This window comes from Numenius arquata, chromosome 3 (assembly GCF_964106895.1).
Source record: "Numenius arquata chromosome 3, bNumArq3.hap1.1, whole genome shotgun sequence".
NCBI classification, from domain to species: domain Eukaryota; kingdom Metazoa; phylum Chordata; class Aves; order Charadriiformes; family Scolopacidae; genus Numenius; species Numenius arquata.
In genome coordinates this window covers 76,880,068-76,895,169 of record NC_133578.1, presented here as the reverse complement: position 1 = coordinate 76,895,169, position 15,102 = coordinate 76,880,068, and the positions used below count along the sequence as shown (strand labels likewise).

The following is a 15,102-nucleotide window of genomic DNA, read 5'->3' as shown; positions in this document are numbered from 1 at the left end:
CGGCACGGAGCCTCCCACGGAAAGGCGCCGGGAGCCCCGGGACGGCAGAGCCGGGGGGAGCCCCCGGGGCCACGCCGGACCCATCCATCACTCTCCGAACAGACATAGGACGTGTGCAGCCCCCCCACCCCGGAGAACCGGGCAGGAACGTTCCCCCCTCGGCATCCTGGCCCCGGGATGCTGCCGCTGCGCTCGGCTGGGGCACGGCCGAGACCCCGGGGGCTTCCAGGACCAGCTGGGACCAACCCGGGAGACCAGCAAAGGCTCACGCAGAGGGACGGACGGCGGGATGTCGGCTCTGGGAGCCTCATCCCATGGTCGGCAGTGGGAAAGCCGTTATCCAGGAGGTCTCCGGGAGCCCGGCACAGGCTGCTCCTCAGCCAGCTCTCCCTGGGATGCCCCAGCACGGCCCCAGGAGATGCTGGTGAGATGCCCGGTGCCCACGGCTCTCCTGGCAGCCACGACACCCGCGTGGTGGTGCCGGCTCTTTGCCAGGCAGGAGCTTGTGGCCACCATGTGTGCCGGGGCTGGAGCTGCTGCCCCACCTGGGAAGGAAGGGGAGAAGGGCCGGAGTCCCCAGAGGCAGGGGGACCGCTCCGTCCCACCATGTGCTCACAGCACGGGACGAGGGAAAGGCGACAGGGACAGTGACAGCTGACCCTTGGCGCGGGTCCCCGTTGTCAGTGTGACACCACCGGTGCCTGCCGTGTCCCTCGCTCCCACGGTGACATGTGGTGACAGCACCGGCGGCGGGGAGGCCGGGGACGCGATGCTCTGTCAGGGCTGAGCAGTGTCACACGTGTCCCCGAGGCTGGGGAGAAGCAACAGAATCATAGAATCGTCCAGGTTGGAAGAGACCCTTGGGATCATGGAGTCCAACCATCTCCCCTACTCTACAAAGTTCTCCCCTCCACCATATCCCCCAACACCACATCTCAACGGTTCTTAAACACATCCAGGGATGGTGACTCGACCCCCTCCCTGGGCAGCCTGTTCCAATGCCCGACCACTCCTTCTGGGAAAAATTCTTTCCTAATGTCCAGTCTAAACCTACCCTGTTGGAGCTTGAAGCCGTTCCCTCTCGTTCTGTCATTAATTACCTGTGCCAAGAGACCAGCACCGACCTCTCTACAGTGTCCTCTCAAGTAGCTGTAGAGAGTGACGAGGTCTCCTCGTTAGGGGAGGAGGAGGCAGCAGCCCTGCCCTCGCCGCGACGCTGGAGCCGCTCCGCTTCAGGGGGACGCAGGCACGGCTGGGCAGAGAGCGAGACGCAGGGATGCTGGGGCGAGGGCAGGGGGACAGCGATGCCAACCGTGTCTCTGGGCTCCGAGGGACGGGAGCAGCTTCGCTTTCCCTGCCCTTTCTTCCCGGGCGACGCTCTCTTCATCCCGACGGCACACGAAATCTCCCCATCCTCGCGCGGGGAACCACTCGAGCGGGGCGGTTTCTCCGGCCGCGGCAGGGCAGAGCAGGGCTCCTTGCCTCGCGAGACGCGGTCGGCGCGGAGACAAGCGAGTATTTTTGTATTTTCACCAGCCCCGGGGCCGCTGCGCCGGCAGCGCTCGCCTCCCCCGGAGCCTGGAAGCCCGGACGGGGCGTCTCTTCCCAAAAGGCTGGCTCGGCCGCGCCAGGAGCTGCGGACTCAAGGCAGGAATCCCTGGGCGAAGCTCCTGCCAGGAGCACAGGCAAGATCCTAGCAGGCCTGGGATGTTTTTCCCCTCAAAGGCGAGCCCCGGGGGTCCCGTGCTGGCCACGCGGGACCACGCTGCCCCAGCCCGCGCCCCCAGGTGGGAGATGCCCCGTGCGGCACCGGCCAGGATGGGCTCAGCGCCCACACGATGCCCTGCGCACTCGTCCCGTCCCCGGTGATTAAGTGCCCGGTACAGACATCCCAGTGACCACTGGGGAGGACACTGGGGGGCCCCGACTGGGTGTCCCCAGCTCTGGTTGCTCTGGAGCAGGGAGCAAACCCCAAAGCACTGAGGGTGCCGTTGGCTGGGTCAGGACCGGGGTCTCAGCCCTGACAAAATCCCAGATCCATCCCCAGCAGTGGGATCCATGTCCTCCCCCAGATCAGTCCCACCAGTGGGACCCACATCCAGCCCAATCCCCAGCACTGGGATCCACGTCCTCCCCAGATTCATCCCCATCAGTGGGATCCAAATCCTCCCCCAAATCAATTCCCAGCACTGGGATCCACATCCTCCCACAGATCCATTCCCAGCACTGGGATCTATGTCCTCTCCTAGATCCATCCCAAACAATGGAATCCAGGTCCCTCCCCCAGATCTATCCCCAGCACTGGGATCCACGTCCTCTTCCAGATCCATTCCCAGCACTGGGATCCATGTCCTCCTCCAGATCCATCCCCAGCACTGGGATCCACACCCAGCCCAATTCCCAGCACTGGGATCCATATCCAGCCCAATCCCAAGCACTGGGATCCATGTCTTCCCCAAATCCATCCCCAGCACTGGGACCCAGGTGCCTCCCCAGCACTGGGATCCAGGTCCAGCCCAGTCCCCAGCACTGGGATCCAGGTCCCTCCCCAGATCCATCCCCAGCACTGGGATCCAGGTCCCTCCCCATCACTGAGGAAGGAGCGAATTCCTCCCAGTCGGAGTTTCCCAAGGGGTGCCGAAGCAGCCCAGTAGCCGCAGCCCGTCCCTCCCCTCCGCTCGCCTCCCAGCCACCCACTCGCCGGCGCGGCTGCCTCCCGTGTCCTTAACACGTCGCCTCCGGCCAGCCCCGTCCTCCCGGGGAGCGCGGGGGAGTCTGGAGCCCCGGAGCGAGCCGAGGGCGGGGGGACGACGGGGGGACGGGACTGCCGTCACTCAGCCTCACGTCTGGAAGTTGTTCTTGGATGGGCCCTGGGCATTCCTAGACGCACATTCCTGGCAGCTGGAGAGCCCCGTAGGAAAGATTCTTCTCTCTTGAAAATATCCGGTCCACGTGGAGGAGAAAGGGGACGGGGCAAAGCTCAGCTCTCCCACCCACCACCCCGCAGACCAGGCAGCGTGCCCCCGTGCTGGTGGGCATCCCGGGACCACGGCAGGAGGACATCTCCTCTGTGTGTCCCCACCTCCGAGGTGACCACAGTCCAAGCCCGGCAGTGCTCTGCACCCCCAGATGCAATTCCCATAGGAAGGGGGTCCCCGAGGGGTCCGGCACGAGCATCGGGGAGTCCCTGCGGGGAGGGAAGGTCGGCAGAGCCCGGGGTCTGCGGGAAAAGCACCCCAAGGACCCCACGTTCTTTCCGCAGGGCTGTTAGATGGGGAGGGCAGGTCCCGAAGAGGGGGGGGGAGGCAGATTTAACGGGGACCACGAAGCTTCCCGGTAATAACGCCGTGGCAGGGGACGGATGGCAGCCGGGAATTTCAGGCTCCTCGGCCCAAGGAGAGGTCAAGCCCCGGGAGAAGGCGCCTACACCAGGCTCTGCCCACTGCCAGGGCTGGGAGAGAGGGTGCCCAAAGCAGGACCCCACGGAAGCTCTCCTGGAAGCCACAGGGGTCGGGACGCGGCGATCTCCAGCGCCAAACGCCTCTGCTGATTTAAAACCAGGGCTTGGCGAGGCCGTGCCAGGTCCGGTGCCGCGGCCCCAGCCAGGGCTGAGCGTCACCTCCAGGCAGGACCCGCTCTCCGTCCCGCTCCGGAGCCGGAGGAGCTGGACCGCAGGGAGATGGATGTGTGTCTCACCAGGAAGGGAAAGCGCCCCGGGGATCGCACTTGGATGGAAGGTGCTAGAGAAAAGCGGGATCGTTAGCGGAGCTAAACGAAAGCAGATGCCGAGGGGAGCCGGGGCTTCCAAAGCACACATGGTGAGCGCCCAGCGCTGCGAGATGGAGATGACAGTGGCTTGGATTTCAGAAGCTGCCGATGAGCTGTGGTAGCACGTTGCAAAGGTGAAAAACACCGGCTGGGAGCGACAACACCCCACGCGGAGCTCCCGCTGGGGAGGGCACTCTGGGCTGGGGGGGGTACGCACTGCGGTCCACCAAAACTGGGGGGGAAACATGAGACTTCACGGCAAAACGGCAATTCCCATTTCTGGCCGAGTTAAAACACCGCTTCTCAACACAAGGCGCACTGGAGGGTCGAGAGGGGGCTGAACCAGTGGGGTCTTGCCCGGCTGCCCCCTCCCCGGGCTGCGTGCGGGCAGGGCTGGAGCTGTTGGGGATCACCAGCGTCCCCTGTCCCCAGCAGCGTGGCCAGCAGGGTGAGGGGGGGGATTCTGCCCCTCGGCTCCGCTCTGGGGAGACACCCCCACCCCAGTGCTGCCTCCAGCTCTGGGGCCACCAACAGCAGAGGGACATGGACCTGTTGGAGCGGGGCCAGAGGAGGCCACGGAGATGCTGGGAGGGCTGGAGCCCCTCTGCTGGGAGGACAGGCTGAGAGAGTTGGGGGGGTTCAGCCTGGAGAAGAGAAGGCTCCGGGGAGACCTTGGAGCCCCTTCCAGTCCCTCAAGGGGCTCCAGGAGAGATGGGGAGGGACTCTGGATGAGGGAGGGGAGCCATAGGATGAGGGGGAAGGGTTTGACACTGAAAGAGGGGAGATTGGGATGAGATGTGGGGCAGAAGTTCTTTGCTGTGAGGGTGGTGAGAGCCTGGCCCAGGTTGCCCAGAGAAGCTGTGGCTGCCCCATCCCTGGAGGGGTTCAAGGCCAGGTTGGAGGGGGCTTGGAGCAACCTGCTCTGGTGGGAGGTGTCCCTGCCCAGGGCAGGGGGTGGCACTGGGGGGGCTTTAAGGTCCCTTCCCACCCAAACCATTCAGTGATTCTATGATTCTAGGACAGGTTATGGGACAGGTTTGGGGACAGGAGCAGGGTCTGCCCCCACACACACCTACCAGGCTGACAGAGATATAAATGTCATTCTTGCTCTCTGGGGAGGAATTTAAAGCCAATTAAAGCACACACGTGCCCCGGGCAGGAGCTCTGGCAGTGGAGGTGTGTGGTGGGCAGCTCCTCAAGGGTTAATTCCTCCCTCTCTGCCCCATTAGCAGCAGCAGCAGGAGGAGGCTGGATTTCATGCTGCAGGAGGGGAGGGAGCCCTCTCAGGGGCTCTCTTTGCAGGGACCCATCCTGGGCAGGAGCCCAGTTCCCCAGCTCCAGCGGGGGGTGACACAGCCCTGTCCTGGGCACCAGCTGCCCATGAACCCCAAAGCATGGGGCTGGAGGGACCCCATTCCTACTCCAGCACGTAGGGTCCTCTGGGAGCCCCACAGACCCCTGTGCCAACACCCACGAGCCCAGCCAGGCCCATGCCAGTGATGGGTAAGGATGTAGGTGATGGGTGGTGACGCAGGTGGTGGGCGAGGATGCGGGTGATGGGCGAGGATGTGGGTGGTGGTGAGGATGCAGGCGAGGATGCGGGCGATGGGCGAGGATGCGGGCGATGGGTGGGGATGTGGATGATGGGCAAGGATGCGGGCGATGGGCGAGGATGAGGGTGATGGGCGAGGATGTGGGTGGTGGTGAGGATGCAGGCGAGGATGCGGGCAATGGGCGAGGATGCGGGCGATGGGTGAGGATGCGGGCGATGGGTGGGGATGCAGGTGGTGGGTGAGGATGCGGGCGATGTGTGAGGATGCGGGCGATGGGCGAGGATGCGGGCGATGGGCGAGGATGCGGGTGGTGGGTGAGGATGCGGGCGAGGATGCAGGCGATGGGCAAGGATGCGGGCGATGGGCAAGGATGCGGGCGATGGGTGAGGATGCGGGCGATGGGTGAGGATGCAGGCGAGGGGCGAGGATGCAGCACGAGTCCAAGGACGCCGCAGGAGTCCCCGTGTGCCCGGCTGCAGGTGAACCGCATCCCACCCTCACCGGCCCCCCCAGGCACTGGCAGGACCCCCGTCCGAACCCTGTGAAGGGTTAATTCCCCTCGGAGGACGGAGGGTGAGCTCAGGTAGGCGTGAGCCTGTGCTTCTCCCACTTCCAGAGCCGGAGCAGGGCTGCCTGCCGGAGGAGGGGCCTGGCTGACCACTGCTGCTGCTATAAAACTCCCCGCTCCTGCCACACTCGGCGTCTTAAGATGCACATGTGTGGGGAGAGGAAACAGGCAGCCCTGCCTGGGAGCAGCCCTTAACCCCTTCTGCGCGGAGAGAGCCGGCGGGGAGCTGGGACAGGGGACCCCCCCCGCAGCAGCACACCCCAGCCGGAGCTTGCCCGGGGAGGGCGACGCGATTCGGGGCTCCCCGGACCCCAGCCCAGGAAGCAGCATGAGCTCCTGGAGCTGAGGCCGTCCCGCAGCAGGAGGAGGTGGGCAGAGAGCGGCCGGTCCCCAGGCGGCTTCCTCGGTGTGTTCCCCCACTCCGGCTCCCCCCAAACATGTCCTTTGCCATGCTGCGCTCGGCCCCCAGCCGGTACCTGTACCCCGAGATCAGCATGCTGTCGGAGGACGAGGAGAACGGCAGCGAGAGCTCGGGCTCCGACGAGAAGCCCTACCACCTGGACGCCGATGGCTTCGGCATCAAGGCCGGCAAGCGCCGGAGCGGCAAGAAACCCAACCGCATCCACCGGGAACCCCGGCAGCGTCACACGGCCAACGCGCGGGAGCGGGACCGCACCAACAGCGTCAACACCGCCTTCACCGCCCTCCGCACCCTCATCCCCACCGAGCCGGCCGACAGGAAGCTCTCCAAGATCGAGACCTTGAGACTGGCCTCCAGCTACATCTCCCACCTGGGGAACGTGCTGCTGGTGGGGGAGGCGTGCGGGGACGGGCAGCCCTGCCACACCACCCCTGCCTTCTACCACCATGGCGGGGGCGGCAGCCCCCCCGCCCGCGACGCCGAGAACTCCCAGCCCAAACAGATCTGCACTTTCTGCCTCAGCAACCAGAGGAAGCTGGTAAGTGGCCGCTCGGCGCCGTCCCCGAGGGGCTTTGGGCCAGAGGGGGGCTGCGCCGGCAGTGGTGGGGGACCCCCAGGCATTCCCAAGCACGGCCGGTGCCGAGGGGGTTAGGGAGCGGTGGGGTGGGCTATGGGGCTCGGTGGCCACGGGGCCAGCGCGAGCCGAGGGGAGATGGGATGGCTGGGAGAGACGAAGCGGGTCCAGTGGGAGCCGGAGAGGACGGCAGAGCCCAAAACCCGGGCATGGAAAATACAGTGCCTGCCTTTAGAGTGTCTGGATTTGCCGCCCAAAGCCCCCCGCAGCCCCCTCCGAACCCCGCAGGCGTTCGCCGAAAGGCAAAGGGACGGGAGAAGGGGAGAAAAGCCTCCGAGGGAGCAAGAAATGGGTTTTAGGAGCTGGAAATGAGGCACAGGGAAAGTAAAGAGCCTGGAAAGAGTCCGCGTCTCCATCTCCGCTCCGGCAGGCGGGGGTGAGAGCCATTTGGGCGCCGGGCTGGCCACCGCCGGGGCTCCCAGCCCCTCGATGCCGGTGGCTGACAGCGGGACCAGCTCCCTGGGCTAGTCCGCCCGCCTAGGCCACGGCCACGCACCCAGCCATGGCCCGGCGTGCCGGGGAGCCGTGCCGGGACAGGGATGGGGGGAAGCTGAGGCCAGCGCCATGGCACGTAGGTGCCCCTCAAGCACCCCGGAGGATGGCGGGGACCCCAGGAGCCCTCGGGAAGCGGGGAGGGCTGTCACCCGGTGTCCCCTGCTCCTGGCTCTGCCTTTAGGGCAGTGCTCGTGCCAACCAGCCTTCTGGCACCGGCCAACGCTTGCCCCATGGGCCCACGGGACGGGCACCGCTGCCCACGGAGGGCAAAGAGGCCCTGGAGTGGCACAGAATCCCGGCAGCCAGACTGGGAAAATCCAGCTCCATCAAAATCCAGCTCTGCCGAGGCTCTGGGGGCCGTTTGCACGGTGCCACCAGCCGGGAAGAGGCTGCTTTGCCGGCGCGGCACGGCACCGGGCTGCAGCCCTTCTCGGCGCTCTCCCGACGCACGGGGCACACGCAGCCACGGGGGCACCGGGGGGCTGCCGAGAGGCTCCATCCCTGCTGGAGCGGGCCCCGGAGGATGGTTTTTATAAACCTGTGGGTGCCCTGCAGGGCGCAGACGGTCTCCGGCAGGGTAGGGGTAAAGGAGAGAGCGGGAGCGGAGGCGTCGGGGTCGGGGTGGCAGCCGGAGCCAGGCACGCTCCGCCGTTTGGACCCGTTTAACCCCAATGAGGAACGTCCCCGAAGAGGGAGAGAGAAGTCTTTGTTAAAGGATTCAAGGCTCATTAAGCACGAAGTGAAACCGGTCAGGAGCGAAATCTGACAGCTTGAGTATTTCAGAGCAGGAAAACCCCAAACCCTGTTAATCCCCCTTGTGCGTCCTTTCCAATCCACGCGGGAGCCGGAGCCGGGAGGGAGCAACCTCAGAGTCTCTGCGTCTGCCGGGGTTTGCGCTGCTAAACCTCAGGTCACCAAAGAGAATACACAGGCTCTTCCCGCTCGGGCTCCTGCCTTGGCCACAAAGCGTCCCCCAGCTCCAGTAAACCGCTCCCCCAGTGCCAGCCCAGTTTAGAAACAGGAGCCACAGGTGGGGAAGCTCCTGCAGGGCTCAGCTGGAAAACTCCACCGCCTTCCAGTCCTCAGCCCGTCCGGAGACCTCCTGCACCAGCCTCGGAGACCACCCTCTCCGGCTCTTTGGCTGGTGGTTCCATTAATTCCGATAAATTCCCATCGTCCCCTTTGCATCAGTTCCGATAAAATCACATCACCACTTTTGCATCCATTCCGATAAACTCTCAAACAATCTTTAAGGTCCCTCCCAACCCGAACCATTCTATGATTCCATGAAATTCCCATCACCCCTTTTGCATCAATTCTGACAAATTCCCATCATCATCTTTGCATCAATTCCAATCAATTCCCATCACCACTTTTGCATCGATTCCGATAAATTCCCATTGCCACTTTTGCATCGATTCCGATAAACTCCCATCACCATCTTTGCATCAATTCCAATAAATTCCATCACCACTTTCGCATCCATTCCGATAAACTCCTAAATGGTCTTTAAGGTCCCTCCCAACCCGAACCATTCTGATTCCATGAAATTCCCATCGTCCCTTTTGCATCGATTCTGACAATTTCCCATCATCATCTTTGCGTCAATTCCGATCAATTCCCATCGTCACTTTCGCGTTGATTCCGACAAATTCCCATCACCCCTTTTGCATCCATTCCGATAAATTCCATCACCACTTTTGCATCCATTCCGATAAACTCCCAAATGATCTTTAAGGTCCGTTCCAACCCGAACCATTCTATGATCCCATGAAATTCCCGTGCGGGAGCAGACCCCAGGAAAGGCATGGGCTGTGCCAAGGTGTGTGGAGGGCCCAAGCCAGGCAGAATTCCCGAGCCAGGATGGGCCCCCCGCCTCCTGCAGCCCCTCTGGATAAACCCCCCCGAGGCGAGGGCTCCGCGCTGTCCCAGGGGACAAGATGCTTTAATTTGGCTGAGGAATGAGCCGGGGGGGGGGGGGGGGGCGCTCAGGCTGGGGAGGGGGCACTGAACAGACCCCGCTCGAGGTTTTACGGCCAGATAACAACTCCACGGGTTTTATTGTGTGTTAAAGGAATAAAATAAACCGTCTTTTATCAGGATAAAAGGTATTTTGACAAAGGGCGAGGAAATGAAAGCAAGCTCCTCCGGAGCTGCAAACACGGCGCAGCTGGGATCTCACAGCCCGCTCGCCGCTGGGTGGAAGGGGCCCTGCCTTGGCTCTGGTGGCCACCGTCCTGGCCAGGAGAAGCCACCTCCGTGCCCGTGAGCCCAAAGCTGACCCAGCGCCAACGTGGTGGCAGCTCCAGCCCTTTGCCCCAGGCTTGGGAGCTCAACAAGCTCCTCGGAGAGCCCCGTCCCAGGAGGGAAGGAGGCAGAGACACTTCTCCTCTCCCAAACACCCCCTTGAGTTCGGCTCCTCGCTCTCCTCCTCGGGAGAGCAGCTTGATCCCATCAGGATATAAATTGTCCTGCGCTGCCGGGTGCTGGGGTCAAACCAGCCCATCCATCCCCGTCAGCAGGCTTTTTTGCTCACATTTAGTGATGTTTTGACACTGGAAGAGGGGAGATTGAGCTGAGATCTGGGGAAGAACTTCTTTGCTGTGAGGGTGGTGAGAGCCTGGCCCAGGTTGCCCAGAGAAGCTGTGGCTGCCCCATCCCTGGAGGGGTTCAAGGCCAGGTTGGAGGGGGCTTGGAGCAACCTGCTCTGGTGGGAGGTGTCCCTGCCCAGGGCAGGGGGTGGCACTGGGGGGGCTTTAAGGTCCCTTCCCACCCAAACCATCTTGTGATTCTATGATGTTGTTTCAACCAACGTGACCTCATGGTGCACGGTTCTGTCATGGAATCATAGAATGGTTTGGGTGGGAAGGGACCTCAAAGATCAGGCTTTGCCAAAGAAAGGGTAACCTGGTGAGGGATCTCCTTCATGGTGTTCCCAGGCGAGTCCCTGCCAGGGTCCCCCTGTCACCAGCTCTGCCCGTCGTGCCATCCCCGAGAGCCAGCCAGCCTGTGGCAGGAGCCACCCCAGCCCGCGGGGCTCCCCAAAACCTCCTCCTTCCCAAATAGCCCACGACGTGCCATCCCAGCCCTTCCGCAGCCTCCGGCCGTGCCGTCTCCGTCCCACGCCGTGGGGGGGGGCTGCACCCAGCCCATGGCTCCGAGGGGGAAAACGATGCCACGTCTCCCCTCGTTAAAAAGCCTGACGTGCTCCAGAGATGGCACCTACGTGGCGCCGGAGCCCCGGGAGGGCCGTGGGGGGGTGTTTGTGGTGGCCGTGAGCAGGACCCGCTGCAGGGAGGGGAGGAAGGGGGTGGCAGACACAAGCGGCTGTGCAGAGGCTCCTCCTGGTGAGAGGGACGACGGAAAACAGCTTGGGTGGGATTTTGGGGGACGCCGGCTGCTGTGGGCACCCCAAGGGACAGCCAACCCTTCCCAGCTGGGCCTTCTCCTCGTCCCCGGCTTTTGCTGGCCAGCGGGTGAGCGAAGGGGGTTGCCCGGATTCGTGCTGCGTGACTCGCACCCCCGGCGCCCTGTCCCAGGGACTTTCCCCTCTCGGGCTGAAACCAACACCATCCCCCCGGAAAAATCCCTCTTTACAAGGTGTGACTCGTGTGTAGGTGTCACCTACACCTTCTGCCGCCCGCCGGAGAAAGGCTGAGCTCGGCTACCGGGGCTGGCTCAGCCTGGGGCCAGTTCCCCGTCTAATTCAATGGCCAACAAGCGGCCTCGGAGGGGGGGGACAAGACCTGGGACGCAAGGAGGAGGGAGGCGGACGCCGTGCTGGCAGGGGCATCTTGCCACAGGCGGTGGCGGAGGGGACGGTCCCCAGCATTGCTCGGGAGCAGGATCATGCCATTCCCATAAGGGAGAGCTGGGAGAGGGGACTCGGGGCCGTGGTGGCCCGGACGCCCCATCCCTGGCCAGCCCGTGGAGGGGCTTGGGCTTCTCCAGTTTTTCCTTTGTGGCCGTTGCCTGTGTCATCGTCCCCAGCAGGACACGCAGCGCTGGCGGGGGAAATACCAGGACATTTTTCCCCTCCGGCGACTGGTCCCAGCCACGGCTTGGGGACGCCGGCGGTGTCCCCTGAGTGCCATCGCAACAGCCATCACAAAGCGCTCGTCCCCCCCGCCTGCCCTGCGCACAGCTGCGCGGACCGAGGGGCAAGTGGGGCCTGGGGACACCAGACGTGGGGGCAGAGGGGGAGGATGTCACCCCCAGCAGTCACCAGCGGTTAAAGTGACAAGGGACGAGTGTCCAGCACCGGCCACTCCGTCTTCTGGAGCGGGAGCTGGCACTGGCATGGGAAGCAAAGCGGGGAGGGGGCACCAAGACCAACTCAAGGGGGTCAGAAGAGGTGTCGGTGAAGGCTGCCCGCACCCCGGAGGGCTGCCCCACATCACCCGTGGGGCAGGAGCGGTGCCAACGGGTACCGGGTCCCTTCCCAAGCCGCAGGGGCAGCAGAGCGTCCAAGGGCAGGGGGTTGGTGACCGCCAGCTCTGTGCAAGGGACAGGAGCAGCTCCAGGTCCCACCACCACCCCCGAGGCAGGGCAGACGGGGGTCCATGCCTCGCCATCTCCCAGAGGATGGCTCTGCAGCCCCCCCAGCTCCGTCACGACGCCTGTCCCAGCCCGGGGGGGGGACAAGTATGGCAGGAGCCCCGCAGCAAACTCTTCCAGAGCATCCCCCAAAAACAGCTCCGGTCCCAAGATACGGGATAAAGAGCCCCCAGCAGAGCACCGGGGGGACCGGAGGTTTTCCTCTGTGGTTAGACCAGGACCTGGGGAAGGGGTGAGGAGATGGGGGGGTCTGGGTGGGGGCTGGCCTGGCCTGCAGCGACCCGTGGGGCTTGGCCAAAGGGCCTGGGGCTGGCGGGGAGCCCCGCCAGCGCAACCGGCGTCACCCCACCGGGAATTCCGGGAATGGAGGTGCTGGGGTACGCTGGATCCGGCGGATCTACCACCGAGAGCAGCACCAGGTCCCGGGGTGGGGGGGTCTGTTGGATGGAGCTCGGGTGGGCTCAGCGCCGAGAGAGGGTCCATCGTGCCCCGTCCCTCAAAGCAAAGGCAAAGCGCTGGGAGAGGGTGTTGAGGGCAGCCCCGTCCCGGCGGGATCGTGATTCCACACCGAGCGATGGACTCACGTCAGGGGTAAAGAGGTGCCGGGAGGGGGAAGGAGCAGGATGAGGGTTTTGGGGCAGAACCAGCCGATTCTGTCACCCACACCCCTGGGTTTTACTGCTGTCGTAGCAAAACCGCTGGTAGCCACCCCTCCTGCGGCGCCGAGTGCCACGCTGGCCGAGGGCAAGCGCAGGAAGGGCTGAGCCGAGCCACGCTCCGGCTGCTCCGAGCACTGGGAAAACCGCCCTCCATCCACAGCCGAGCCCCCTGCCCTCGCCCCCTCCCCAGCCAGGACACCTGGGGGGGCTTCATGTCACCCCCACCAAGGCTCTCCACGTCCCTCTTGCCAGAGCAGGGTCACCGGGCCACCACCAAGGCCACGGGCCAGGCAGGGCTTGGTGGGAGCCAGCGGGGACCAGAGGCTGGACCCGCCGGCAGGTTTTGTGCGGAAAAGGCCATAATTTGGGCACGGGGCGGCAGGTGAGGGGGGAGCACCGGGCTGTAGGGACAGGGATGGGGACAGGGAGCGGAGGGCAAGCTGTCCCGAGCCACGAGGACCTCAGCATCTTGCCCCAGCGCCGTCCCCCCCCCCGCCCCCGGTATCTACGAGATGGGACGGCTCCGCAGCCCCGTAATTTACTGTTCCTGCTGCACTTAATGGCAGCGGAAAGGCAAGGTGATAGGGGAAAAAATATGAGGCGGGATTTTCCGAATCCCCATTTCCTCTCCAGACAGCACAAGAACTCCTGGGGCCCGAACATCTGGGAAATTTAATTTTACCGTTTCTGAGCTGAACTCCCCTTCCCCTCCCCTCCCCACCCCCGGTAACAAAGGAAGAGTCAGAGCAGGGGCCGCACGTGCAGCCTGGGGGGGGGGAGGCTGGGCCACGGCGAGCCACGGGCCAGCGGAGGAGAGGTGGAAATGTCACCAAGCAGCTGGTTGCTGGGTGCAGAGACCTGCACCCAACCTGGTCAGACCCCAGACGGCCACGAATCCCATCAAATTGGAAAGCGCCGGCTCTGCCCACGCACGCCTGGCTGGGGCACTGGTGGGGCTGGTGGTAATGGTGATGCTGGTATTGGTGCTGGTGGTGGCAGTGATGGTGGCAGCAGTGGCAGGGATGGTGCTGGTGGTGGTAGTGGTGGCAGTGATGGTGGTGGTAAGTGATGGTGGTGGCACTGATGGTGCTGGTGGTGGCAGTGGCAGTGATAATGCTGGTGGTGGTGGTGGCACTGATGGTAGTAGCAGTGGCAGTGATGGTGCTGGTGGTGGTGGCAGTGAGTGATGGTGCTGGTGGTAGTGGTGGCAGTGATGGTGCTGGTGGTGGTGGCAGTGGTGGCAGTGGTGGTGGCAGTGACGGTGCTGGTGGTGGTGGCAGTGAGTGACGGTGCTGGTGGTGGTGGCAGTGGTGGCAGTGATGGCACTGGTGGCGGTGGCGGCATTGCTGGTGCTGGTGGCAGTGGTGGTGGCAGTGATGGTGGCAGTGGTGGTGGCAGTGGTGGCAGTGATGGCACTGGTGCTGGTGGGCTTTTCTGGCGCCCAGGGAGCAGAGCCTGACTGGCAGCCTGGCTGTCACCGAGGGGCTGACCGATGAGACACTGCGATGGCCCGGGAAGGTTCCCCACAAGCCGCACATGGCTCCCAGAGGGATGGGGACAGATCAGTGTCCCCGAGGCCTCAGCAGGGCGGCCGAGCGAGTGACAGCGGTGGGGACACGGCGCAGCGGGTGGAAGTGCCGGGCGTCCCGAGGCGTTCAGGCAGGGCCAGGGCAGGAGAAGGCACCTGCAGAGCTTTGGGGCGGATGCAGCTCCCGCTCCTGCGGACCCCTCCGGACACCCAGAGGGACAGGGAAGGGTGACAGTGACACCGGGGAAAGCTGCCCCACGGCTCCCGAGCCGGACCCATGGGAGCGGAGCTGCCAAGCACCGTCACGGGGAGGGCTGGAGCCGGCGTCCTGGCACAACTCCCGGCCCCAGGTATGTTTTTCTAACTTGGCCTCCTCCTCCTCCTCCTCTGCAGAGTAAAGACCGAGACAGGAAGACGGCGATCCGGAGCTAGACGATCATCCTTTGCAGGAAGGACAACCAGGAGGAGCAAGAAGGAGGAAAGGATGGAAAAGCCACACACACAAAACCACAGCCACGGACACTCCTGCCTTCACCCTGCTGCTGGGGACAGCCGCACGGCGTCACCCCGGAGGACCTGACCCTGACCCGGACACCCCGGTGTCCTCCCGGCTCGCCGGAGGGGTGAGGGCGGACGGGAGGCGAAGACGGAGGCGGGGGACGGCAGGACTATTGCGGGATGGCTGGAGGAACGCCGGCTGCGCAGGGACGCTCGGCCACGGGGCAGGCAAGGCGGCCGCTGCCCGGCGAGCCAAAGGGGCAAGGGGACCTGCTCCGGGGCTCCTTGGAAAAGAGGGGGGGTTGGTCCCTGCCCCGGTCTCGGACGTGCCCCGTCCCAGGTGTGACTTGAGCAGCGTCGGTGGAACCGCTTACGGAAAGGCCCTGCTCTGCCCGTCCCCTTCCAGCTTTGAGCCACTCTC

General features: G+C 64.4%; 2 protein-coding genes across 2 annotated transcripts in view; one reads left to right on the top strand and one right to left on the bottom strand.

Moving 5' to 3' along the window:
• BOP1 (BOP1 ribosomal biogenesis factor) overlaps positions 1–15,102 on the bottom strand; it is a 62,950-nt gene that overhangs the window by 8,867 nt on the left and 38,981 nt on the right. The window lies entirely within an intron of this gene.
• On the top strand, positions 6,327–14,615 carry SCX (scleraxis bHLH transcription factor). Its single transcript, XM_074146030.1, has 2 exons — positions 6,327–6,848; positions 14,577–14,615. Exons 1-2 carry the CDS (start codon positions 6,327–6,329, stop codon positions 14,613–14,615), a joined length of 561 nt encoding a protein of 186 aa, XP_074002131.1.